Below are 27,426 nucleotides of genomic sequence, written 5' to 3'. Positions count from 1 at the left end.
GTATAAGAGAAAGGTACGGGAAGGATATAGAGCTGAGGGCACAGTAGAACGAGAGAGAGAGAGTAAGGGAGGAGGAACGCACTGTGGAGATAGTTAACAATTAACATTCTGTCAAGGAGGGCGATTGTGTCTAAGAGGTAATTAAATATGCCAGTGGCAGGGCAGGGCAGTGTGTGTGTGTGTGTGTGTGTGTGTGTGTGTGTGTGTGTGTGTGTGTGTGTGTACTCCATTGCCGTCATGCCTTGCTGTGCTATTGATTATGGCTTCCCATCATCTAATGTCACATGACCTCTTTAATGTCACAGGTGCTGTGCTGACCTGTATTATAGGACAGATGAGAGCAGCTCTCCATCTCGGCTTTTCTTCTGGTAGGAAAACAGCAGTGTTAATATAAAGTGTTTTTTCATGACAGCCAGCATTGATTTTGTTGAATTATTTGGAAGGCAGACGAATGAGAGACACTACATTGGATATTAATCCACAGGTACAAAGTGGCTTTGTTACTAAATCTGGATGCAATACACTGAGGCAAGGTGGGTCTCTCCCAATCTTATTTAGATGTACTGTGGCAGGGAAATTGCCAATGACAAGGTTTAGTTTGGAAAATACCTTAAACCCTGGGTCGTTTTGCAGAGCCATTACTTTAAAATGTGGGTCTAGTTAAATTGGTTAGCGCTGAATCTCTGCTTCTCCCTCTTGAGCTGACCTGAATTCAGTGGCTGTGGTTTCCCCCACTGTTGTTGTCCAGTATGAGATCATGTATAGCGTTTGATGGACAAAGGCTCAAGCTTTGGGTTTTTTCTTTCATTTTTTAATCTGTATCAGTGTGACCCTATATACTTAGCCCATTTAAAATGATCTGTTTTGATCTTCATTATGTATAACCCAATATTTTATTTGATGCAACTGCCCATTTAGAACATTAGCGAAATGCTAACCCCCTAGTGATTCCTCAACACATTACCAGAGATGTCTGTCTGGTGATAAGAGTATGAAGAGAAGAGGACCCTCAGACTAAGGCAGACAGGGCTCTCAATTGCAAGGAGATAGGCACTCCCCCAGCAACAGAGAAAAACAACCCCATTGACACAAAGCCTGACATATTATTAAAATAAGTACTTGTAGCTGATTATACGCATTAGTGGTGATCACGCCTTCTTCCACTTCCCCTCCTTATCCCCCTCTCTTTTTTCCCTAAGTAAATCTAACCACTCTCTATGTGTGTGTGTGTGTGTGTGTGTGTGTGTGTGTGTGTGTGTGTGTGTGTGTGTGTGTGTGTGTGTGTGTGTGTGTGTGTGTGTGTGTGTGTGTGTGTGTGTGTGTGTGTGTGTGGGAGGGGGGGGGCTGAAGCACTTGCTAGTCACAGTTTTTCTTTGTGGTCCTTTAATAAGTAGCACTCTATCCAATGGAATGAGAGATCATCTGGGCTGTAAGAGGCATGTAAGCTCTGACCTCGTAAGGGAGGTCATTCCTGTGATGTCATTTCTGTTGGGTTGTATGACAGGTGTCAATGAGAAAAAGACAGGAAAAGAAAGAAATAAGTTAATAGAATGAAAGAAGGATTTTAAACATGCTAGTCATATATAACATACTCTAAAAGCCTTTATCAACAGTAATGGTAGTTTGCTTAGTGCTAACAGAGAGACAGACTAAAGCATGTACTGTAGCTGTGGCCAGATGTCCTTGGTGACTGTCACTAACAGACCCTGGTTGGTCTGAGCCCTCTCCTATGAATACTCATGAGGACACTGCTGTCAACACAGAGGAGATTTGCTGCAAAATGCCACTTTCATTTCTTAAAGTCCTCTTGAATGATTTATGTTTACAAGCCTTGCCATTTAGTAATTGTTCTCTAATAAGCTTGTGATTAAGTGGGGGACTGCTGCGTTCCTACCTGCTGTTTTAACTGTAAAGCACTGCTTAATATGCAAAGCACAGCCAGGCAGGCATGAAGCACAGCTCTCCATCTGTATCCATCACCCACGGTGTGTTACCCTGCTCATACTGTACAACAATCACATCCCCACCCTCAGTCTCTGAATGGATTCCGGAAAGATTTGGCTTCAATGACTTATAAATGAATTATGCATGGAGTATGGACTGAATTTATTTTATTGTAGGAAGCTTAACTTCATCAGGGTCATCTTCAGGATAAATAGGAATGAGTTGGTGTATCATGGAAAGGATGACATATCATCACAACAGAACTCAAACTCAGTTTAGCATAATGTCAGAATGACCTCAAATCAGGTTATTGCAGTATCATTCCTTGCAGGGACATCTCTCTGAAACTCTCTGTTTACGGTGTCAGAGGAAGTCTTCCCACTTTAATATCACACATCTGCTCCCGTGTTCTAAGGTGGTGAGAGGAGAGTGTTCCAGCTCTATTTCTCCATGCCCTCTTGACACCCTGGAGTGATTTCACTCTCTCTCAGTCTTTCCATTCTGTCCAGCGTAAATGTGTCCACATGCTTCCCAGATGAAACACTTCGGAACAGTTTCAGCATATATTATGATGACATTTTGTTATGTTTTTGTTTGTTCAGTTGTTCGGCCACACTATTTTCTTTATTGAGGCAAGCCGAAGTCGTTAGCCGAAAGTCTACGCCCCTTCGACGGTGATTGGTCAACAGTAGGGATTCTTCAGTAGTCTTTGTTGTCATTCAACAAGTGACCATTTTTTTATTTAGAAATACTGCACCAAACATCTCATTTAGATTTAAAATTGCGCAACTAAGAATTCCTCTGCAAAACGTCAAAATCAATGACAGAGTTCTTGAGTTATCTTAGATACATTTTTACTATTTTGAGGAAGTGTTTACTGGCTTAGGCGTCTCAAAATGGACAAACTGTACTATTGTCCCTTTTTTCTCGTTTTTGAAGCGAATGTCTTTTAAGGGAGTATGCGAGCACATTCGTTCAGTTCACCTAGCCGACTTCTGCTAGCCACCAGCCGAACTGAAGCCTTCTGATGCCTTAACCTGGCCTCTTCCTCCTCCTTCCACCACCCTTGCCCCCTACTCCTCCTTCTCCTCCATGCTCCTGCCCCTCTCCCCCCCTGTGGGCCTCAGAACAAGATGGGGGGCAAGGTAGGTGATGTGCACACTCTCACAGATTCTGAAGGTACTGTATCACAAATAATAGATGTCGGTGATGAATGGAATTTTATTTCCGTCAACCTTTTTGCAGTGGATGAAACAGAAAATGCATTCCTGACCTAAATTACCTTGTGCATAGATATTCATTGTGTATTTTTTCAAGTCTACCGTATGTATGGTAGTACTGTGTACAGTACATTTGTGTCTTGGTGTGTTGATATTTGCACAAACACAATTGATGGGCAAACGACCTGCCCTCCATGACACCTACAGCACCCGATGTCACAGGAAGGCCAAAAAGATCATCAAGGACATCAACCACCCGAGCCACTGCCTGTTCACACTGCTATCATCCAGAAGGTGAGGTCGGTACAGATCCATCAAAGCTGGGACCGAGAGATTGAGAAACAGCTTCTGTCTCAAGGCCATCAGACTGCTAAACAGCCATCACTAACTCAGAGAGGCTGCTGCCTACATTGAGACCCAATCACTGGACACTTTAATAAATTGATCACCAGACACTTTAAATAATGCCACTTTAATCATGTTTACATATCTTACATTACTCATATCACGTCTACATTGTATTTTATTGTATTTTATACCATCTACTGCACCTTGCCTATGCCGCTCGGCCATCGCTCATCCATATACTTATATGTACATATTCTCATTCATCCCTTTAGATTTGTGTGTATTAGGTAGTTGTTGGGGAATTGTTAGATTACTTGTTAGATTTGTTTGTATTAGGTAGTTGTTGGGAATTGTGAGATTACTTGTTAGATATTACTGCACTGTTGGAACTAGAAGCACAAGCATTTCGCAAGCATTTTACTTGCATTAACATCTGCTAACCATGTGTATGTGACCAATCAAATTTGATTTGATTCTCTTTAATTTTTAAAGTTTTCAGCTTATGTTTTGTCTAACTTTTACTTGAGTTTCATATATGAGTTTCAAGTTTCATATTTGTACCTGGTCCATTTCCCTGTCACCGTGTGCCTAGTGTATCAGCAAGGCTGTCAAATTTGCAAGGCTGTCAGGATTATTTTCCTCCTGTGAGAAACTAGTCAAATTATGATCCTACATCTGTGCATAATGATTGGTGCGTTGGTTCTATTTTCGGTGCCCGTAGATACTTAGCACAGTTGGTATAACCTTGCCAGAATGCCCACGCTTTAGTTATGCTCGTTCTGTTGTTAAGGTTACTTCCAGGTCTTGACAACACAGACGCCTATGGTTCTGTGCATGGCTATTTAATGACTTAGCTTTGCGTTTGTATGTGTGGGTTTAGGGGATACAATCAAACAAATATTGATCAAAGTCTATGCCAGGCTAGTTAAAGTTTCAATCTGCTGTCTGTGTAGTGTACAGTCAGAGGAAATGAGTGGCATGTCAATCAAAACATGTCAGGGAGAGGAAGGAAGCGTAACAAGATGTCAAATAAAATAAAATTGTATTAGTCACATGCGCCGAATACAACAGGTGTAGACCTTACAGTGAACTGCTTACTTACAAGCCCCTAACCGACAGTGCAATTTTTTTTAAATACAGAAAAGAATAAGAGATAAAAGTAACAAGTTATTAAAGAGGAGCAGTAAAAAAATATATATATGGGTGCCGGGTACACAGTCAATGTGTGGGGGCACCAGTTAGTTGAGGTAGTATGTACATGTAGGTAGAGTTAATTAAAGTGACTGCATAGATGACAACAGAGAGTGGCAGTGGTGTGGAGAAGGGGGGGGGGGCAATGTGAATAGTCTAGGTAGCCATTTCACTAGATGTTCATCAGTCTTATGGCTTGGGGGTAGAAGCTGTTTAGAAGCCTCTTGGACCTAGACTTGGAGCTCCAGTACCGCTTTCCATGTGGTAGCAGAGAGAACAGTCTATGACTAGGGTGGCTGGAGTCTTTGACAATTTTCAGGGCCTTCCTCTGACACCGCCTGGTATAGAGGTCCTGGATGGCAGGAAGCTTAGCCCCAGGGATGTACTGGGCCGTTCGCACTAACCTCTGTAGTGCCTTGCGGTCAGAGGCCAAGCAGTTGCCATACCAGGCAGTGATGCAACCCGTCAGGATGCTCTTTCGATGGTGCAGCTGTAGAACCTTTTGAGGATCTCAGGACCCATGCCAAATCTTTTCAGTCTCCTGAGGGGGAATAGGTTTTGTCTTGCCCGCTTCATGACTGACATGGTGTGCTCGGACCATGTTAGTTTGTTGGTGATGTGGACACCAAGGAACTTGAAGTTCTCAACCTGTTCCACTGCAGCCCCGTCGATGAGAATGGGGGAGTGCTCGGTCCTCTTTTTCCTGTAGTCCACAATCATCTCCTTTGTCTTGATCACATTGAGGGAGAGGTTGTTGTCCCGGCACCACACGGCCAGGTCTCTGACCTCTTCCCTATAGGCTGTCTCATTGTTGCCGGTGATCAGGCTGTTGTGTCATCAGCAAATTTAATGATGGTGTTGGAGTCGTGCCTGGCCGTGCAGTCATGAGTGAACAGGGAGTACAGGAAGGGGCTGAGCACGCACCCCTGAGGAGCCCCTGTGTTGAGGATCAGCATGGCGGATGTGTTATTACCTACCCTTACCACCTGGGGGCGGCCCGTCAGGAAGTCCAGGATCCAGTTGCAGAGGGAGGTGTTTAGTCCCAGGGTCCTTAGCTTATTGATGCGCTTTGAGGGCACTGTGGTGTTGAACGCTGAGCTGTAGTCAATGAATAGCATTCTCACATAGGTGTTCCTTTCTTCCAGGTGGGAAAGGGCAGTGTGGAGTGCTATAGAGACTGCCTCATCTGTGGATCTGTTGGGGTGGTATGCAAATTGGAGTGGGTCTAGAGTTTCTGAGATGATAGTGTGGATGTGAGACATGACCAGCCTTTCAAAGCACTTCATGGCTACAGACGTGAGTGCTACGGGTCGGTAATCACTTAGGCAGGTTACTTTAGTGTTCTTGGGCACAGGCACTATGGTGGTCTGCTTAAAACATGTTGATATTACAGACTCGGACAGGGAGAGGTTGAAAATGTCAGTGAAGACACTTGCTAGTTGTTCAGCGCATGCTCGCAGTACACGTCCTGGTAATCTGTCTGGCCATGCGGCCTTGTGAATGTTGACCTGTCTAAAGGTCTTACTCACATCGGCTGCGGAGAGCGTGATCACACAGTCTTCCGGAACAGCTGGTGCTATCATGCATGTTTCAGTTTTATTTGCCTTGAAGCAAGCATAGAACTAGTTTAGCTCACTCAGTTGGCTCGTGTCACTGGGCAGCTCTTGGCTGTCCAGTGACAGTCTGTAAGGGTTTGCAGTCTGTAATGGTTTGCAGGCCCTGCCACATCCGAAGAGCATCAGAGCCGGGGTAGTACAACTCGATCTTAGTTCTGTATTGATGATTTACCTGTTTGATGGTTCGTCGGAGAGCATAGCGGGATTTCTTATAAGCTTCCGGGTTAGAGTCCCGCTCCTTGAAAGCGGCAGCTCTAGCCTTTAGCTCAGTGTGGATGCTGCCTGTAATCCATGGTTTCTGGTTGGGGTATGTATGTACGGTCATTGTGGGGACGACATCATCTGGCTCAAAGAGCGTCCACAAAGGAAATAAAGAACAAATTGATTTATTGTTGAGAGGGTAAAGGATGGAAAAGAAGAGTCAGCTTAGAGATACAGTTTTAGTGGACTCTGAGAGGAGGTCATAATATTCATAATATTAGTCATAATATCATTTTCAACGTTTGGTCTATTTTGTGTTGGATTCAGAGAGGGGAAATATTGTGGAGTGGTATTCTTATGCATTGTCATGTTGGGCCTCTCACACTTTCTCTCTTTGTGTCCCTCTTCTTCTCTATTTCTCTTCTTTGTCTCTCTCTCTCCCTCACACACTATTTCTACATCTCTCTCTGTCTCCCCCCTCTCTCTCTCTCTCCCGCCCTCTGTCGTTCCCTTTCTTGGCAGCTACATTCCATTAAACCTTCAAAGATAACTGATGACTGCCATGCCAAGCTCCTTTTTTAAATGTATTTCTCTATTTTATTTATGATTGGCCTCCCTCTGGATCGGGAGGCGTGCAATTTCTAACATAATGTTATATTTCCTGGCCTGTCCTCAATGACACCGAAAAACACAGCCATTCTTTAAAAGCCCAATGCTACCTAGAGGGCAAAAAGATGTTGTCCCAGTTCTGGGCTGGCTTGATACCATTTTTAATAATCTCGTTGCCGATACAGGCTCCCGCCTTTTGTTTTCTCAAAAGCAATATTTTCCAGATTTTATGAAAAAGCAATACTCCCGAAATTGAAAAAGGAGGGACTGACATTCTAACATTTCTCATGTAATGTATTTTGGGGTTTTAAGATAAATTGCAAAGGGCTCAACACACCAAACATGTTTAATATCCCAGCTATTGCACTTTCGTCCTGTATTGTATACCTGGCTTTTAAAGCCATTGTAGTGAGGGAGACTAGAGGTAGCTTTGGTGCCACAGGTGCCTATGCTACAATGATCTTTTTGATGGACATCATTTGTGAGAAATAAGCAGAGCCTGGTCTTAACCGACAATGGAGTGCTCAGCCAGGTACTAAACTCCATGGAGAGCTCTGGTTGTGTGAATCACAGCATCAAAACAGCACCTTGATGTGCTCTCTCCCAACTAGGACACAGAGTGGAGCACATCCTGTATGTCTGTCATTGGTTCCTTCCCAGCACAAAGGCTTGTGATTCAGCCTCAGATCTTCCATGGTCCCAGGGGGTGATATCACAGAGCCCTTTCCAGTCTTGTTGCACCTCCCCTCTGATGGAACTCTATTCCTCTCAGTATCCACTTCAAAGTGGAAGAACACCGAGGCTACTGTGTTTTAGCTGTCAGACCGAACATTACAAGACTTAGGACGGACACGTGTATGATATATGTGATACATGTGAGCAGATATGCCTCCAAACACATATGGAACACAATCTCTTTCGTATACTTTATTATATGGCTTTGAAACCAGGGGTTTATGTATTAGCTCTCTGTCAGCGATCAAGCTCATTAGATATTTGATTAGACTTTTTATCTTGTAGCACTCCGAGTTACTGTTTTCACTCTTTGAAGGAGCGTGTTTGTTTTTGTCAAGCTCAAGTAGGCCACAAACTCTTTCTTAATGAGCCAGATTGTCCACATTAATATTTCAGTCCTATTTGCAGAGACAATACACACACACACACACACACACACACACTCCCCTAACATTGGTGTAATTTGCAGACCATGGGAGACTCCCCAGTCTCTATCAGCCTCATTATCTATCTAAACAACTTAAAACTAGGGGACAATTCACAAACACTCTCTCTTCCACTCTCTCTTCCCCTCTCTCTTCCACTCTCTCTTCCACTCTCTCTTCCACTCTCTCTACCCCTCTCTCTTCCACTCTCTCTTCCCCTCTCTCTTCCACTCTCTCTTCCACTCTCTCTTCCACTCTCTCTTCCCCTCTCTCTTCCACTCTCTCTTCCCCTCTCTCTTCCACTCTCTCTTCCCCTCTCTCTTCCACTCTCTCTTCCACTCTCTCTTCCACTCTCTCTTCCCCTCTCTCTTCCACTCTCTCTTCCCCTCTCTCTTCCACTCTCTCTTCCCCTCTCTCTTCCACTCTCTCTTCCCCTCTCTCTTCCACTCTCTCTTCCCTCTCTCTTCCACTCTCTCTTCCACTCTCTCTTCCACTCTCTCTTCCACTCTCTCTTCCACTCTCTCTTCCACTCTCTCTTCCCCTCTCTCTTCCACTCTCTCTTCCACTCTCTCTTCCACTCTCTCTTCCCCTCTCTCTTCCACTCTCTCTTCCCCTCTCTCTTCCACTCTCTCTTCCCCTCTCTCTTCCACTCTCTCTTCCCCTCTCTCTTCCACTCTCTCTTCCACTCTCTCTTCCCCTCTCTCTTCCACTCTCTCTTCCACTCTCTCTTCCCCTCTCTCTTCCACTCTCTCTTCCACTCTCTCTTCCACTCTCTCTTCCCCTCTCTCTTCCACTCTCTCTTCCACTCTCTCTTCCACTCTCTCTTCCACTCTCTCTTCCACTCTCTCTTCCACTCTCTCTTCCACTCTCTCTTCCACTCTCTCCTCTCTTCCACTCTCTTTTCCACTCTCTCTTCCATTCTCTCTTCCCCTCTCTCTTCCCCTCTCTCTTCCCCTCTCTCTTCCACTCTCTCTTCCATTCTCTCTTCCCCTCTCTCTTCCCCTCTCTCTTCCCCTCTCTCTTCCACTCTCTCTTCTCCTCTCTCTTCCCCTCTCTCTTCCCCTCTCTCTTCCATTCTCTCTTCCCCTCTCTCTTCCCCTCTCTCTTCCCCTCTCTCCTCCACTCTCTCTTCCATTCTCTCTTCCCCTCTCTCTTCCCCTCTCTCTTCCACTCTCTCTTTCCATCTGTCTCCCCATTCTTTTGCTCCCTCTTCCCAGCACTCTTTCTCTGTCTCCTTCCCCTGTCTTACGGGGCCCTGGGCTGACATAGCGTTGTCACAGAAGTAAATGTGATCTTGAATCTCAGCATGCTGGTTGCTGAGTCATCTCAGTGTAGTGCAGGATAGGGAGGAGCTGCCATATACAGAACATACAGTACACACAGGTGCACAACCATGATTAATATTCCTTCTACAGTTTGGCAGATAAATCACACTCAGGCCTTACTGCATTTTGTCTTTTCAGCATTTAAGCCATGCTCTTGAGTAAATATTCCACCTGTGTATATGGCAGACATGCTTGGTGTAGTTGATATGGCCATGTTCTCCTCTTCATTCCCCTCTCTTCTTCCTCATTTCCTCTCTTCTCTCGTCAGTCTTTAGAACAGTGGTATTCAAACTTACTAAGCGGGGACCCTATTTTTTCCCCCAATAATTTCTGGCGACCCCACCCCAAATCTAATGACACAACCTTAAAACCGGTAAATGTAGATTTTTACATCAATAAATAACCTTCAATTCATAGCATTTTCATCTCTTATCTAAATGAAAAGAAACCAATTAATGTATTTTTTAAATGATCTTTCTCAAAAATGTTTGCATATTTGTCCCATCCCATATTTGTACTCTTAATTTTTTGTTACTAATAAAATAAAAATCTTGATTTATTTATTTTTCCGACCCCTCTGCACCTCCCCCAGTGGGGTCGCGACCCCGACTTTTAATACCACTGCTTTATAAGCTCCATGGCCCCTCTCTCGTTGGGATTCTGAACCTGTGTGGTGTTATTTAAGCAATAAGGCCCAAGAGGGTGTGGTATATGGCCAATATACCACGGCTAAGGGCTGTTCTTTAGTACGACACAGCATGGAGTGCCTGCACACAGTCCTTAGCCGTGGTATATTGGCCATATATCACAAACCCTGAGGTGCCTTTTTGCTATTATAAACTAGTTACCAACATAATTAGAGCAGTAAAACAAAATGTTTTGTCATACCCGTGGTAGATGGTCTAATATACCACGGCTGTCAGCCAATCAGCATTCAGGGCTTGAATCACCCAGTTTATAATAGCAGTTATATTAAGGGTGTCAAGCGCTATATGCTTGGAACGTGCCCTTAGCTGCTCAAACATATTTTTTTCTCTCTCCTGGTGGTCCGTAAAGTCTAAAACATTTTCAGATGTGTCTGAAGGATTCACATGAGGTGCTATCCCCTCTGTCAGGAGCAAAGACTTGAATTGACTCATTTGTGCTGGAGAAATTGGAAAATTGTGCTGTCTGTGCTGTCTGACACAAGCAGAGGGAGAAAAGGTTGTAGAGATTGAGGGTGGAGAAGAGGGGAGGGAGAACATGTGCGTGCGTGAGTGTGTTGGCTGAATGGATGGGAAATCTTTGGGAAGTGCTCCCCGGGGCTCTGGCCACTCGTTTATCTGCCTCCTTCCTTCACGTTGATGGCTGTTGTTCTAAAGAGATAAAGTGTGGAGGTGGATAAACGCAGCCTGTCAGTCAAAGCCAACATAGTGAGGGATGGAGGCGCCAGGCCAACCATGGCACTCTCTAGCCCCATGAGAGGCCAGACAGAGGATCCATAATCATGATACATTAACATGCCACCTGCATAGGTCTCATGATTAATCACATAGACCCGTTAATGTTGGGGTAATGTTTTCCTTGCTCTCATGCAAGATATTAATACAGTTGAAGTCGGAAGTTTACATACAATTAGGTTGGAGTCATTAAAACTTGTTTTTCAACCACTCCACACATTTCTTGTTAACAAACTATAGTTTTGGCAAGTCAGTTAGGATATCTACTTTGTGCATGACACAAGTAATTTTTCCAACAATTGTTTACAGACAGATTATTTCACTTATAATTCACTGTATCACAATTCCAATGGGTCAGAAGTTTACATACACTAAGTTGACTGTGCCTTTAAACAGCTTGGAAAATTCCAGAAAATTATGTCATGGCTTTAGAAGCTTCTGATAGGCTAATTGACATAATTTGAGTCAATTGTAGGTGTACCTGTGGATGTATTTCAAGGCCTACCTTCAAACTCAGTGCCTCTTTGCTTGACATCATGGGAAAATCAAAAGAAATCAGCCAAGACCTCAGAAAAAAATGGTAGACCTCTACAAGTCTGGTTCATCCTTGGGAGCAATTTCCAAACGCCTGAAGGTACCACGTTCATTTCTACAAATAATGATACGCAAGTGTAAACACCATGGGACCACGCAGCTGTCATACCGCTCAGGAAGGAGACACGTTCTGTCTCCTACAGATGAACGTACTTTGGTGCGACAAGTGCAAATCAACCCCAGAACAACAGCAAAGGACCTTGTGAAGATGCTGGAGGAAACAGGTACAAATGCATCTATATCCACAGTAAAACGAGTCCTATATCAACCTAACCTGAGAGGCCGCTCAGCAAGGAAGAAGCCACTGCTCCAAAACCGGCATAAAACAGCCAGACTACGGTTTGCAACTGCACATGGGGACAAAGATGGTACTTTCTGGAGAAATGTCCTCTGATCTGATGAAACAAAAATAGAACTGTTTGACCATAATGACCATCGTTATGTTTGGAAGGGGACGCTTACAAGCTGAAGAACACCATCCCAACCATGAAGCACGGGGGTGGCAGCATCATGTTGTGGGGTGCTTTGCTGCAGGAGTGACTGGTGCACTTCACAAAATAGATGGCATCATGAGGAAGGAAATTATGTGGATATATTGAAGCAACATCTCAAGACATCAGTCAGGAAGTTAAAGCTTGGTCGGAAATGAGTCTTCCAAATGGACAATGACCCCAAGCATACTTCCAAAGTTGTGGCAAAATGGCTTAAGGACAACAAAGTCAAGGTATTGGAGTGGCCATCACAAAGCCATGACCTCAATCCTATCGAAAATGTGTTGGCAGAACTGAAAAAGTGTGTGCAAGCAAGGAGGCCTACAAACCTGACTCAGTTACACAGCTCTGTCAGGAGGAATGGGCCAAAATTCATCCAACTTATTGTGGGAAGCTTGTGGAAGTATACCCGAAACGTTTGACCCAAGTTAAACAATTTAAAGGCAATGCTACCAAATACTAATTGAGTGTATGTAAACTTCTGACCCACTGGGAATGTGATGAAAGAAATAAAAGCTGAGATAAATCATTCTCTCTACTATTATTCTGACATTTCACATTCTTAAAATTAAGTGGTGAACCTAACTCACCAAAGACAGGTAATGTTTACTAGGATTAAATGTCAGGAATTGTGAAAAACTGAGTTTAAATGTATTTGGCTAAGGTGTATGTAAACTTCCGACTTCAACTGTGTATATAGTCCTGGTGGACCTTCTCACTTCAGCAAACAACGAAAAAGAGGGGTGCTCAACAACATGACAACAGTGGAGGATGGTGGGAGGAGCTATAGGAGGACAGGCTTATTGTAATGGCTAGAATGGAACCAATGGAACGGAGTCAAACGTGGTTTCCATATGTTTGATCTGTTTGATACTGTTCCATTACAATGAGCCCGTCCTCCTCTAGCTCCTCCCACCAGCCTCCACTGAATGACAAAAATCATGAGACGGGCTTACCAAGAAAAACTTCCCAAATGAAGATAGGAGTTGGAGCACTCAACAAAAAAAAGCTCACTTTAATCCATAGTACAGGATGCGAACAGGTGACTGACGTTTCGACTTTATGCTGACGTATTCCTCAGAGTGATCTGACCATTGCACTTAGCTCCTATTTGAGGCACAACAATGTAAGAAAATAATAATGCTAATATTTCAGTATGTCCTTAGACACTGTGGATCCTAAGGGGATAAACAATGATTTTTCACGGTCCTCATTTCTATAATGTTGTTGCCTTGATTTTGGGGGTCTCTGTGTCTCCGGATTCACAGACACCCAAATATCATCTATGCATGTTTTGAAATGGCCGATTGATTAATGAGACACACTATTTCTCTTATTATTACTATTATTTTGTGTAATAATTTGTCATTTACCTTGCAGCATATTATTATTTTCTTACATTGTTGTGTCTCATTGGGCCACTAGGCTAAGTGCAATGGTCATGTCACTCTGAGGAAGACTATCATGTTTAAGTAAGACCCAGATGCAGACAGTGTAGAAGTAAAAAGAGTTTATTACAACCACAGGGGCAGGCAAACGACAGGTCAAGGCAGGCAGGAGTCAGTAATCCAGAAAGGGTGTAATGGGTCCAGAACGGCAGGCAGTCTCAGGGTCAGGGCAGGCAGGGGTCAATAATTCAGAACGGTGGGGTAAGGTACAAAACGGTCGGTAGTCTCAGGGTCAGGGCAGGCAGAACAGTCAAAACCGGGTAGGCCTACAAAACAGGAGCAGGAAAACAGGCAGCAGCAGGGAAACAAACGCTGGTAGGTTTTACGAACAAAACTAACTGGCAACAGACAAACAGAGAGCACAGGTATAAATACACAGGGGATAATGGGGAAGATGAGCGACACCTGGAGGGGGGTGGACAATCACAAAGACAGGTGAAACAGATCAGTGTGTGACAAAGACATCACCTGTTAGCATCCTGTACAATGGATTAAAGTGAGCTAAAATAAATCAATCTATACTTTTTTAACCTCAAAATAGTCCTTTTTGGAAGTTTTTCTTGGTAAGCCCTTTTCATATATAGAGTACAGTAATATTTGTTTTTGTCTTGGTGAACATGTATTTGTGATATACATACTGTATAGAATAAATGTGGGTGCGTGCATGCTTGATCAGTTGGCCCCATGATGGAGTGAAGTCGAATTATTAGAATATCTCGCCTAAATAAGTCATTCTCAGAGTCACTATCACTTGTCTCAGTCTCACGACGTATACTGACACCAAAACATGTCAGTCACTCTGTGTGATACAAATTATAATTTTTGCTGTGTTTTGTTTGTGCTCATAACAATGTTATAATGTTCGTGGATAGGGCCTTTGTTATTGACATGGCTATTAGTTATAATCTCAGTGAGGCTCTTCAGTAATTACCGCTCTGCTCTGGGAGTCACAAGTGAGAGGGTGTCCTGAGCTATGGATCCACTCTAAGCCAGGACAATGAGGAAATGAAAACAACGAATTGGTTAACATTGTTAAGACACTCTGAAAGAAGATGAATGGTCATTATGTGTATCTCCCCGAGCACAGAGACAGACTCAAATTATTGGCCAGCCCTTGCCCGAGGCCACCACAGCCCAGGAAGTCAGCTGATTGGCTGTAATGAGTGGTCCGGGTCACTTCCTGTCCCCAGGCCTTTGATGTGAGGGGAGAGGAACTCATCAGAGGAACTCCACCACCCCTGTTCTATCAGTCCCAGACGGCGTGGGAGGATGGGTTATTTTTAGTGTGACCTTGACCGTGACCCTGCTCCAATGGTTAGCATGTTCAAACCATCTCTGACTATCTCTGGGGTTCTGGCTGCTACTCTAACTTTGGGAGATTAGTGATGATGGACCCTTGTGAGGAGTAGCGGGGGCTCCCTTCCTGCATTCTGGGGAAATGGTTGTTTTGAGTTGAGATGGAGCATGGAGGCCTTACTGTGCACCTTCTACCCTGTTTTTAAACTAGAGGAACGGAGAGATGGTGTTACAGACCCCCTAAAGCCATGAAACAAGGCAGATTTCCTCCCCTGTTCTTTCTCTCTAGAATTGTAGTTCTCTTTTACCCAGGTGGTTTTTCTTTGCTGCTGATTTTGGTGTGTAGGTCGGTGCTCCCAGAGTGTTCCCTGTACTGTGTGTGGTGTGTGTCATTGCGTCCCAGTCAAGACATTTCTCTCTCTCTCTTTCTCTCTTAGGTATTGTGTTATTGGAATAATCTCTGTGTAGTGGGTGCTTTTCTGCTGACCATGGGAAATTTCGGAGAGTGAGAGAGAGAAGAGATACAGCACAGTAAGGTCTGAATATATCAAGACCATTCTTTGCTTTCTATCTGGGTGCAAATTATATTCTGTCATGGTTTCCCCTTTTCTACAGGTTACAACAGTTATGCAGGGCAGGAATGAAGATTTAGAGAATATATCTTTGTTTATCATTGTATTTCCTTCTGCATCGTCATACTCCATGACTGCCGTTTCTCCCCATCCACTGCTGTGCTGTTCCTTGTGTGTTGATATCCCACTGGGCACACACTAGTTGAATCAATGTTGTTTCCACGTCATTTCAATGAAATGACGTTGAACCAACGTGGAATTGACGTTGAATTGACATTTGTGCCCAGTGGGATGTGTGAGCAGACCTGTCCTCTGTAATAGCTCACCGTGACCTTTGTGTTAATAGAGCCTGGGATCACAGCTTTCTCACACACACACACACACACACACACACACACACACACACACACACACACACACACACACACACACACACACACACACACACACACACACACACACACATAGGAGAGCAGCAGACAGGCCTGACACAAACCTGCTTGCTCTCTGTAAGCCTGTGCATACTTGTCCAGGCTTTTCTGGGAACTAGGAGAGGAAAATACCTTTCATTTAAACACGTTTGCATTCACTCAGGAATGTCAACAACCAGTCCCCTGGTTCCTTTCTTTGTGTTTGATTATGTGTGTGTAAGCGATCCACGAAAGGGAGAGAGAGAGTGTGTCTGTGTGCATGTGTGTATGTCTGTGTGTGTGTGTATATGTCCCATATTTCTTGACTTAATTGCAGCCTGGTATTGAATAATGATGACACAGGGGTGACATCAGTCATTAAAGGAAAAAGAGGATGGCATGGCTGGGACCATAGGGTGTGAGGTCTGTCCTTCAGTGGCATGATATATACCGGATCACACTCTCTGTACTCTGTGTCCAGGACTCCTCCCTCTCACCCCTCTCTATACTGCTGCTAAACCAATGGTCACCAGCCCTAGTCATGGTGAATAATAGGGTGTGCAGGCTTCAGTGGCATGATATATACCGGATCACACTCTCTGTACTCTGTGTCCAGGACTCCTCCCTCTCACCCCTCTCTATACTGCTGCTAAACCAATGGTCACCAGCCCTAGTCATGGTGAATAATAGGGTGTGCAGGCTTCAGTGGCATGATATATACCGGATCACACTCTCTGTACTCTGTGTCCAGGACTCCTCCCTCTCACCCCTCTCTATACTGCTGCTAAACCAATGGTCACCAGCCCTAGTCATGGTGAATAATAGGGTGTGCAGGCTTCAGTGGCATGATATATACCGGATCACACTCTCTGTACTCTGTGTCCAGGACTCCTCCCTCTCACCCCTCTCTATACTGCTGCTAAACCAATGGTCACCAGCCCTAGTCATGGTGAATAATAGGGTGTGCAGGCTTTTGTTCTAGCCCAGCACTAAAAACAGGAGATTCAGTTTAACAAGCTCTTGCAGCTCTCCATGATCTCTCATAGCCATGCCAATCACACTATGACCCACAGCACGTAGTGCTCCAGTCAAACATGCAGCACAGTAAACTAAGACCAAACACTAATGAAATAGGATCATTCAGGGGTCAGATTGCCCTCTTTGTCTAATGTCCATCCTGGTTGCTGAGGTACTCTAGTAGTTTGTGTGCAGTGTGTAGTACTAGTAGTTTATTTCTTCTTGTCTGAGATGAGTATGGAGAATGTGTTGCCACCCGCCACTTCTCTTCTGGGCTGAATGCAAAGTGACCAGTGATCTACGGCCCTCAATATGCAGAGGTTCAAATATGTAAGACCCTGCTCTCCCATATTTAGGAAATGATGTCTCCACTGACTCAGTTAGTATTGTGTGTGTGTGTGTGTGTGTGTGTGTGTGTGTGTGTGTGTGTGTGTGTGTGTGTGTGTGTGTGTGTGTGTGTGCGTGCACACAAGTACTGTGAGCTGCAATGCCGCTATTATTGCCATCAATTATCTGACAGAAGAAGCTGATGGTATTAGGGTCCAGTTTGCTCCCATCTAAATTCAAAAACACATATTGTACTATGGGCTCTACAGTGGGGTCCAGAATGATTGGATCCCTTGATAAAGATGAGCAGGTTTTTGGCTACAATATCCTGATACTTGGTAACGTTCATGATGCTGTTGACCTTAACAAGGGCCCCAGGACCAGTGGAAGCAAAACAGCCCCATAACATCATAGATCCACCACCATATTTTACAGTAGGGATGAGTTATTCTACGTATGCATTGGGGGTATTGAAAACAGGGGATCCAATCATTTTGACCCCTATCTTTTAGTGATTTTATTATTACTTCTTAATTAAAATCTCTTTCTCTGAGCAATTATATTAGATTAAAATAACATAATCTTTTCCCGAAAAAATTGCGTATGTCACGTCCTGGCCAGTATAAGGGTTAATTAGTATTGTAGTTTGGTCAGGACGTGGCAGAGGGTATTTGTTTTATGTGGTTCATTTTTTACATTTTTTTTACATTTTAGTCATTTTAGCAGACGCTCTTATCCAGAGCGACTTACAGTAGTGAATGCATACATTTCATACAATTTCATACAATTTCTTTTTTTTCTGTGCTGGCCCCCCGTGGGAATCGAACCCACAACCCTGGCGTTGCAAACACCATGCTCTACCAACTGAGCTACAGGGAAGGTTCAGGGTGGTGTGTTTGTTAAAAGGGTGTTTGAATAAGTATTCCGGGGTTTTTGGGCACTGTTTGGTTTTCATGTATTTCTATGTTTAGTCTAGTGTGTGTGGTTCTATGTTGAGTTAATTGGGGTTGGACTTCCAATTGAAGGCAGCTGTTTGGTGTTGCCTTTGATTGGAAGTCCTATAGTAGTTGGGTGTGTTTGTCTTGTATTTTGTGGGAGATTGTTCTGTGTGTAGCCTTGGGCCTTACCAGACTGTTTTTTGTCGATCGTAATTCTGTTTGTTATTTTGGGTGTTCATTTTGATAGTTAATAAAAGTCAAGATGAGCCTGCACATACCTGCTGCGTTTTGGTCCTCCTTCACCGACGACAACCGTGACAGCGTACAATTATTTATTTTATACTTTTTTGCTCGTCTTCATCAAGCCATCCAATAATTTTGGACTCCGTAGTATATTAGGAGACCACAGAACTGTTTATGCCTCAAATAGATCAAAAGAGGCTATGCACCCTGCTTTATGTAAGGATTACAGAAGCGTGGAAAATGCAACTGGAATAATATTGACGATGTTGATATTGTGAGAAAATGGATTTTGGCAGGCGCAGAATGTGTTCCCCTTCAGCATTTATCTCCACAGCTTTCATGTAAACACACACACTCCAGAAGAAGGGAGCTTCACCTTCACACGATAGACCGTGGGGAATGAGAGAGGGGCGTGTTTGTGTGTGTGTGCAGGTGTGTGTGTCTTGCTACATTGAGGCATTGCATTCAACTTGTCAATTTAAACAATAGGGAGGAAATATATTTCATTCTTGCCAGGCTGAAATGTACACACACAAACCCTGTAATCCTACAGTGAGGGACCGCACTTCACACACGTCCCACAACCTGCACTTGATTTAGTGATGATACTGATTCTTTGACGCACAGTTGAGGATGATGTGGTTGTGTGTCGCTGTGGTTCTTTATCATATTAGAGAGAGATGATCCCATCTGAAATACACACAAACAGATCCTGGTGATGATGATGTGGTTGTGTGTCGCTGTGGTTCTTTATCATATTAGAGAGAGATGATCCCATCTGAAATACACACACACAGATCCTGGTGATGATGATGTGGTTGTGTATCGTGTTTGAGGAAGCTGGTTCTTCCCTTAACATATTAGGAAACGGTGAAGGCTCTCTCTTCCCTGATTAAAGACCCTGATCTCTGAGTAGGACACACACTACATCCTTAATCCCACCCACCGGATGTGTGTGTGTCTGTGTGTGTATATGTTTGTGTGTGTGTGTATGTGTGTGCGTCCGTGTGTAGCACATGGAGATGTGTAAAATGTACTCCTCAGTCCTAAATGTCCATGTTTGCGCTGCCTCATTAGCTAGCTTGTGGTAGAGGCGAGGCGCTTGAGGGAGGACGGTCACGTGTGTTTGTGAAGCAGAGGTCCCGGGTTTGAGACAGGTATGTGCCGAATCGGGAGGAAGTGGTACTCGCGAAGCAAGCAGTGTGACGTCCTTTACACGTGCGTGCGTGAATGTGTGTGTGAGCTTTGCCTGCTGCATATCACCATGACAACCGGCCTGATGGAGAGGACCATGTTGGTTGTGCTATATGTGCATGTGTGTTTATGAAAGAGAGAGAGATAGAAAGGGGGGATCTAACAAGCTATCTGTACATCCTTCCAGTCATGAGTGGGCTATTTATACTGATTATGTTAACAGCAGGCTAACTAAGCTACAGTACTAGGCCTCTATCTGTCTGGATCAGTGTGTCTGTGTCTGAGAGCAGAGTGGATGACTTACAGCCCATATTGACACTGCTCAGCCCTGGAAGGTCCATGTACGGTCCAGGGTGTCTTTATGCAGCTCTATGGGAAGAAATACGCTGTAAATGATCTATAACCAATGTATTACCTTTGACCTAATTACATATTTTTTTGTAGTACTAGTAGTTTATTTCATTTGTACATGTAGGCCGTACTTGGCAGCTAAAAGCTGAACTGCAGTACACAACACATACAAGTAAACTAAAAAAGAATTTAACATTGCTTGAAACGTAAAACAAACAAGCATCAAGTCTCTAGCTTCAGAGGGTGCCTGCGTTTGGTGAAAGCATCTACCGGTATTCTGCTGGCAGCCGACTTGGATGGCAGCTGAGTTGGATGGTAGGGACAGTGTTGGTAATGATGTTGGTGATGGAGTTAGCTCGCTGGAGTTGTTCTCAGACAAGACATTGTTCTCGTCATTCCTCAGCTCTCTCGTAACTACTGGACGACTCCTCCACCATCGATGTGTAGCACCCACTTGGGTAATGCTTCTTCTGCTGCCGATTTGGCCGCTAAAAGCTCACCACACATCAGTCCAATGTATGAAGTCACCCTCAGCCAGTGCAGGCCTGTGTATTATTCAAGGATTCAGAGAAACCCACAGAGGAGAGAGGAGTCAGAGAGCAGAACACACTCCCATGTATATGTTCTGTGGCTCTGCAGACATAGTCATTAAGGATGCAATTTGGAGATCCAAGCTATTCCTTGAGAGAAGTGGAAGTTTTACAGATGGATACTTAACTCTTTAATTCTTTCTCCCTGTCTTTCTCTCATTCTCTCTCCCTGTCTTTCTCTCGTTCTCTCTCCCTTTTTTTCTCTCATTCTCTCCCTGTCTCTCTCTCATTCTCTCCCTCCCTCTCCCTGTCTCTCTCTCATTCTCTCTCCCTGTCTCTCTCTCATTCTCTCTCCCTGTCTCTCTCTCATTCTCTCCCTGTCTTTCTCTCATTCTCTCCCTCCATCTCCCTGTCTTTCTCTCATTCTCTCTCCCTGTCTTTCTCTCATTCTCTCCCTGTCTTTCTCTCGTTCTCCCTAATAGATGCAGATCTACATGTATAACTCGGATGACTTTGACAGCCTCAGTGCTGCAATACGTCAGAAGAGGATCATTGCAGTGATGTCGGTCTTCTTTCAGGTGAGAACATTTGTCTCGTATTTTTGTCTTTTCACTCATAGGGTTTTGATATGACCCTATAGCAATCTATATGGCCCATGGAACAACACATTGACTCACCCTAAATCAATGCACATATCAGAAGTGAAACACAACATTACTGTTTCACCATCACTGCTGGGGAAGAAACACATAAATACGCTTGGAAAATAAATGTGTTTCTTGTGTTGTCCGTGAGCACTGTGTTTATCTGTGCGACTGACTTGGGTCTGTATTGTCTTAAGTGGAGTTATAAGTGTTGGTTGGCCTGAGTGTGTGGGTCTGTTGAGCTAGCAGTGGGCGGGGTCATTGTCAACTCCATCACTCTGAATTGGTAGGATTAAAAGTTAATTTGATGCCATCGATTGCGTAAGTGGGCTTTTACTTGGCCCATTACCTTTCCTTTAATACTCCCTTACACACACCGAGAGACATACACACTCACCAACACATGCACACCAACGTTTGCATGGTCCTCCAGTCCCCTTAGGTCCAGATTGGGCATTCTTTACTTGCGTCCACTGAATTACAATGACTGTCTTCCTGCTCTCCCTCTCGCCCTTGCTCTCTCTCGCTACATCTCTCTCTCAACCTCTCCCTTTGTCTCTGTCTCTCACTCTCTCTCCCCCTGTCTCTCCTACCAAGCACTGCAACAACCCCCCACACACACACACATTATTTTTCCATGAAGAATCAGATAATGCACATCTCTACACCTCAGAGGTTGAATTGGAGCTGTGCCCTCAATAATTAGGCAGAGATGTATGTATGGGTCTCCAGAGATTCCATCTATGCGTTTGTTCTAATAAAAATATGAGTATTTGTGGGTGCACTCTTAATAATACATTTTTTTCTATCTTTGATCTCCTCAAACTCAAACAGTTGCTCCTCTCTCAAACAGTAACCTGCACCTGTGTGGGTGGGCGTGTGTCTGCATGTGTAAACACGTGGAATACAGAGCACAGGGAAATGGAAAGACTTATTGTCACACACACAGCTTCAGAACACTTTCCCTAAACCCCTGAAGGTAGCAGACATAACATAGTCTTCTATAGAGGTGTGTGTACCCCTGAACAAGATCACACAGTAATAAACACGTGCAACCACACACACACACACACACACACACACACACACACACACACACACACACACACACACACACACACACACTCAGTGAACCACCAAACTGATTGTCAGAGAGCCAGTATCTGGCAGGCCTGGAGAGTGGATGTATCCCTCGGGGGTGGTTATCGTGAAGAGGTATCCTGTTAAAAAGTGAGGCATTCCTCTATGGTGATAACCGTAAAGCTCCTCTCCTCTGTCTGCCAAGTTACGCATCCCCATCAGGCCGCTTAAAAAACAACAACTAGCTAATAGCAACCTCGCCTGATTACAGAGAATAAATCAGTTCACAAAATAACTACAGCAATTTACCAATCAAGTGACCCCTTCAAGGAGTGTCATATTCGTGTGTGTACTGTATATATGCTAAGTGTACAAAACCTTATGAACTTTCAATGACATAGACTGACCAGGTGAATCCAGGTGAATGCTATGATCCCTTATTGATGTCACTCATTAAATCCACTTCAGGCAGTGTAGATGAAGGGGAGGAGACAGGTTACAGAAGTATTTTTAAGTCTTGAGACAATTGAGACATGGATTGTGTATGTGTGTCATACAGAGGGTGACTGGGCAAGACAAAAGATTGAAGTGCCTTTGAACGGAGTTTGGTAGTAGGTGCCAGGTGCACTGGTTAAGAACTGCAACGCTGCTGGGTTTTTCACGCTCAACAGTTTCCTGTGTGTATCAAGAATGGTTCATCACCCAAAGGACATCCAGCCAACTTGGCACAATTGTGGGATGCTTTGGAGTCAACATGGGCCAACATCCCTATGGAACGCTTTCGACACCTTGTAAAGTCCATGGCCCGACAAATTGAAGCTGTTCTGAGGTTAAAAGGGGATGCAACTCAATATTAGGAAGGTGTTCCACTCAGTGTACATCTGTGTGTGTGTGTGTGTGTGTGTGTGTGTGTGTGTGTGTGTGTGTGTGTGTGTGTGTGTGTGTGTGTGTGTGTGTGTGTGTGTGTGTGTGTGTGTGTGTGTGTGTGTGTCAGTCAGCGTGTGTGTGTGTGTATGTGTGTTTGGTATTTGGTATTTTATTAGGATCCCCCATTAGCTGTTGCAGCAGATCTTCCTGGGGTCCAAACAAAACATGAAAAAATGACATAATACAGAACATTAATAGACAAGGACAGCTCAAGGACAGAGCTACATACATTTAAAAAAGGCACACATAGCCTACATATCAATACATACACACAAACTATCTAGGTCAAATAGGAGGGAGGAGTTGATCTGTGAGGTGTGTGTGTGTGTGTGTGTGTGTGTGTGTGTGTGTGTGTGTGTGTGTGTGTGTGTGTGTGTGTGTGTGTGTGTGTGTGTGTGTGTGTGTGTGCGGTGATTAGATTGCTCTCCTCTCACTGTGGCATGTATTAATTAAATGATGTATGTTGCCATACAGGACAAATTGGCCCTATCGGCCCGTGTGAGCTCAGGGCTGCGGCTTCCATTGCTTTTGCGGCCCACTCTCGTGCTGTGCCCAGCCCCCTGATTGAATAGATTTTAGTAGTAACATCTATCATTACAGTTTTATTGGCTTATTTACTGTCCACATGCTCAGTGATTCACCATACGGTCATTCAGATAAACACACGTGTGAGTAGAGCAGACCAGACCCAGCATCGCTCACAGAGGCTTACTACTCACTGGAGCATGCGCTACTATGGTAACAGGAAGTTTACTTCTGATCAACTCAGCCAAGGTGTACAGTACAATAAGGAGAGGCAGTGTCTTACATGTGATGCAGCCATAGAAATAATGTATTGATGGAGGAGTTTTTTGTCTTCTATTTAGGTGACTCTCCATTCCTCACTAAATCAATTACCTCCAAATGAAGTTAATTACACTATATGCCAACAGTGCTAAACCCTACAGTGCTGCTTCCAATTCAGCAGAGTACTTGCTACTGGAGGAGAAATTAGTTCCAGCTTTTAACAGAGAAACAGAATTAATTCAATGTAATTTTCTGTAGTTGCATGTAGCCATTTCTTAGTGGTAAATTGAGGAGGAGGTGAGGCCTGGTACTGTAGTGTACAAGTAGATTATGCTTTGGCACTCGAGCCAGGGTTGTTGTTGATGAAACGGGATGGCCTAGCCACTTAGTCTCTGCTTCCTCTCTGTGACACCAGTCGCCCTAGTTACAGAGGGACATTTCTCAGCTTAAAGAATGGACTGCCACCGACGTCACTGTCCTCAGAAACAAGATGGAGCACTTTACATTTATATCGGTGTAAATGAAGTTTCTGTTACTATATTAGGTGTGACTTCTCCCTCTTAATTGATCATAGGTGCTATTTTTCCGTGTGTAGATATGATAAAGGTCCAAAAGCAATAAGCACACTTGCGAGAAAGGGACACGGCTATTCTTTAGCTCTCACGTCGTTTGGAAGGCAAACGCAGGTGTTTCAACTGCTCTCTGACACTGCAGAGATCTCCTCGTTTGTCGAACAATCCCCTCTCTCCGATTCGCCTGCACTGCAATGAAAGCCTCATGGTGCAATGAGCCAAGAGTCTCTTGAAGGGGCAGTAGCTTCATTTACAGTTGCCCTTTATTCTTCACTTCACTGGTTTATGTGACTGTCAGGAGATACAGAGAGATTCAACAGGCCTTTTGGACAGATGATACTAAAGAGAAGTCAGGGAGAAAGAATCAGGGCTGTTGGATGGATGATAAAGAGATGAGATGTCACGTGGCACTGGCCTGATCTTTCTGCCGTGTCATTGTAGTGTGGTGTGGTGAGTCAGGCTGCCTGTGTGGGGAGAAGAGAGGGACTGTGCTGTGGTACTGGCAATGCAGACAGACAGTGTGTGTGACCCCATGGAGGAGGTTCACATGGGACAGAGCTGTGGGTTTAACAAACAATCATTAATAATGAAACTATAATTCCCTTGGTCACGCTCTCCATCGCTCTCTCTGCCTCCCTCCCTACTTGTTTTTCTCCTATCCCCCCTGTCTCTATCTTTGAAGCCATCTCTCTCTTCCTCTCTCGGTCTGTCTTCACAGAGGGCTATCTTAAGTAGGAAGATTTGGCGCAGGGCTCTGCTTAAATAAAACCCCAGTGCTGCTACAATCATTCAGTACTCTCTGTGGTCTGCCATCCACCAGAAACACGTTTCTTTGATGTGTTTAAGAATAGCGGGACAGTGGGAGAGAACTCGAAGGAGTGTGGTAGATGTGCGATGCCTCACACGGTGACTGGGAACAGAGGAACAGAGGAAGACAGTAGGGGGTGACGGAGGTGGCTGAAGAATAGACCTGGACTCAGGGGGTAACTGAACAACAGAGGAGTGCCATGGGAGGGTTAGGAAGAAAGGAAGGTAACAGTGAAGTTTGCCCCTGAAACTGTGTGGTGACTCTCTGATCCTCTTCACATTGATGTCCTACAGTAGGGGTCTTCCTAGTCTCTCAATACAGGGAGACAATGAAAGAAAACCATTGATTGAAGTGTGTTGAAGCTCAGTGTGGGGCTTTGTCCCAATTAGGGTTGAAAAGGGAGGGTGTATTACTGGAAACTTTAAAAGTTTACCAGTAAACTACCAGAATTTGTGTATCTTTCAAGGATGTTATGTAATCTATCACAAGACATCTAGTGGCGCTTTTGGGTAATTCAGATTATCACAGGTGTGTAATTATCTTTGGCCTTCTGTGTGGCCTTATCACATGTAAAATATATGAAACAATTAAAAAGGATTGTTGAAAATGTTTTTTTTTAATGAAAACATTATCCTAAATATAAACCAACTTAGTGAATACAATTGGTGTTTAAAATGAGGATTTTAGCATATTTTTTACAGACATTTATTTATTTTACTATGGCAATATGCATTTGTTGTCAGTGTCATGGCGTCAAATCCCATTGTTGATAAGATGCTTTTTTCATTAATTTCACAATTTTCTCTTGAACCATATGGTCTATCCACTAGAAACTCATGAACAATTTGGACACAATTAATACTATACTATAAACGCAACATGCAACAATTTCAAAGATTTTACTGAGTTACAGTTCATATAAGGAAATCAGTGAAATGAAGTAAATTCATTAGGTCCTAATCTATGGATTTCACATTACTGGGAATACAGATATGCATCTGCTGGTCACAGATACTGTTGTATAGCACACTGTATTACTTATACAACTAATATAAGGACAGGACATGAGACGGGAGTAGAAATTAACGTGGGCATTGTTTAATGTGTTTCACAGGAAGGACATTCCAAGCATTTCAACGTAGGTAAGCAAGGGGGGGTTACAGGTGCCCTAAAGGGACAAAACTAGAATATCAATACACAACATATTCTTCCTCCTTTACCTTTTATGACTCATAAGGAAAAAGTAAATATTCACTGTTTTGCCTATTGTTTTCTTTTTAATACAAGTTCTCTTAATGTAAATAAATGAACTTTTTCAGAATAACCTTTTCTAAACTAGGGATAGAGGGTAGACTGCCTCAGTCCCCAGACTTAACCCTGGGGTGTATTCTGCCCCAATGTCGGGGGTTAGTCTGAACTAAATAGTCAACCTGTCAGGGGGTCTTTTCTCTTACAGGGTAATGAAGACGTACAGGTGAGTCTACAGTCACATTATCTCTGAGTCTGAGTGGTGATGGTGTATGCCCAGACTGGGGTGCAACAGTACCCTGAGTAGGCACTCTGGCTAGTTCAGGTGAGTCTGGAGCACTTTCCACATTTGTAGGTTGCTGCAGTGGATGGTCAGGTGAAAGCTCGTAGTCATGGTAGGTCTCCAGTAGCTGATCTTGGTTTGTCACTTGACATGAGTCATCTCTGAGGTTGGTTCCTGGCAACAGTTGATCCACGTGTCTCCTCCAGATGATGTTTTCCGGTGTGTGAACTGTGTAGGACACAGGCCCTGTTTGTGCAACCACTGTTGCTGGCATCCACTTTGGACCTTTGCAGTAGTTCCGAGCAAGAACTCTCTCTCCAGCTATGAGGCTTCTGTCTTTTGCTTTGCTCCGTCTCTCCACCTGTGCTCTCTGTTGTGTCTGTACAACCTGTTTCGTCTTTGGAGGTCTCAGGAGGTCGAGTCGCGTGCGAAGCTGTCTTTTCATCATGGCTGACGCAGGTGCCACTTTGGTTGTAGCGTGGGGAGTGTTTCTGTAGGTTAACAGGAAGGTGTTTAGACGCCTATTGAGGGAGCCATTCCCTTGTGATGATTTTAAAGCTTGCTTCATCGTTTGGACAAACCTTTCAGCGAGGCCGTTCGTTGCAGGGTGATAC

At 44.0% G+C, this 27,426-nt stretch overlaps 1 protein-coding gene across 2 annotated transcripts in view; it reads left to right on the top strand.

The window, feature by feature from the left end:
* Window positions 1–27,426, top strand: part of LOC115207672 (receptor-type tyrosine-protein phosphatase gamma) — a 344,554-nt gene that overhangs the window by 235,186 nt on the left and 81,942 nt on the right. For both annotated transcript variants that reach the window (XM_029774999.1, XM_029775000.1), the window contains exon 5: window positions 20,947–21,042. In XM_029774999.1, the coding sequence (XP_029630859.1) occupies window positions 20,947–21,042 (96 nt within the window). The remainder of the gene's footprint in view (window positions 1–20,946; window positions 21,043–27,426) is intronic.

This window comes from Salmo trutta, chromosome 14, assembly GCF_901001165.1.
Source record: "Salmo trutta chromosome 14, fSalTru1.1, whole genome shotgun sequence".
Taxonomy (NCBI): domain Eukaryota; kingdom Metazoa; phylum Chordata; class Actinopteri; order Salmoniformes; family Salmonidae; genus Salmo; species Salmo trutta.
The sequence above is the reverse complement of the archived record's forward strand: the minus strand, read 5'-3'. Positions and strand labels throughout refer to the sequence as shown.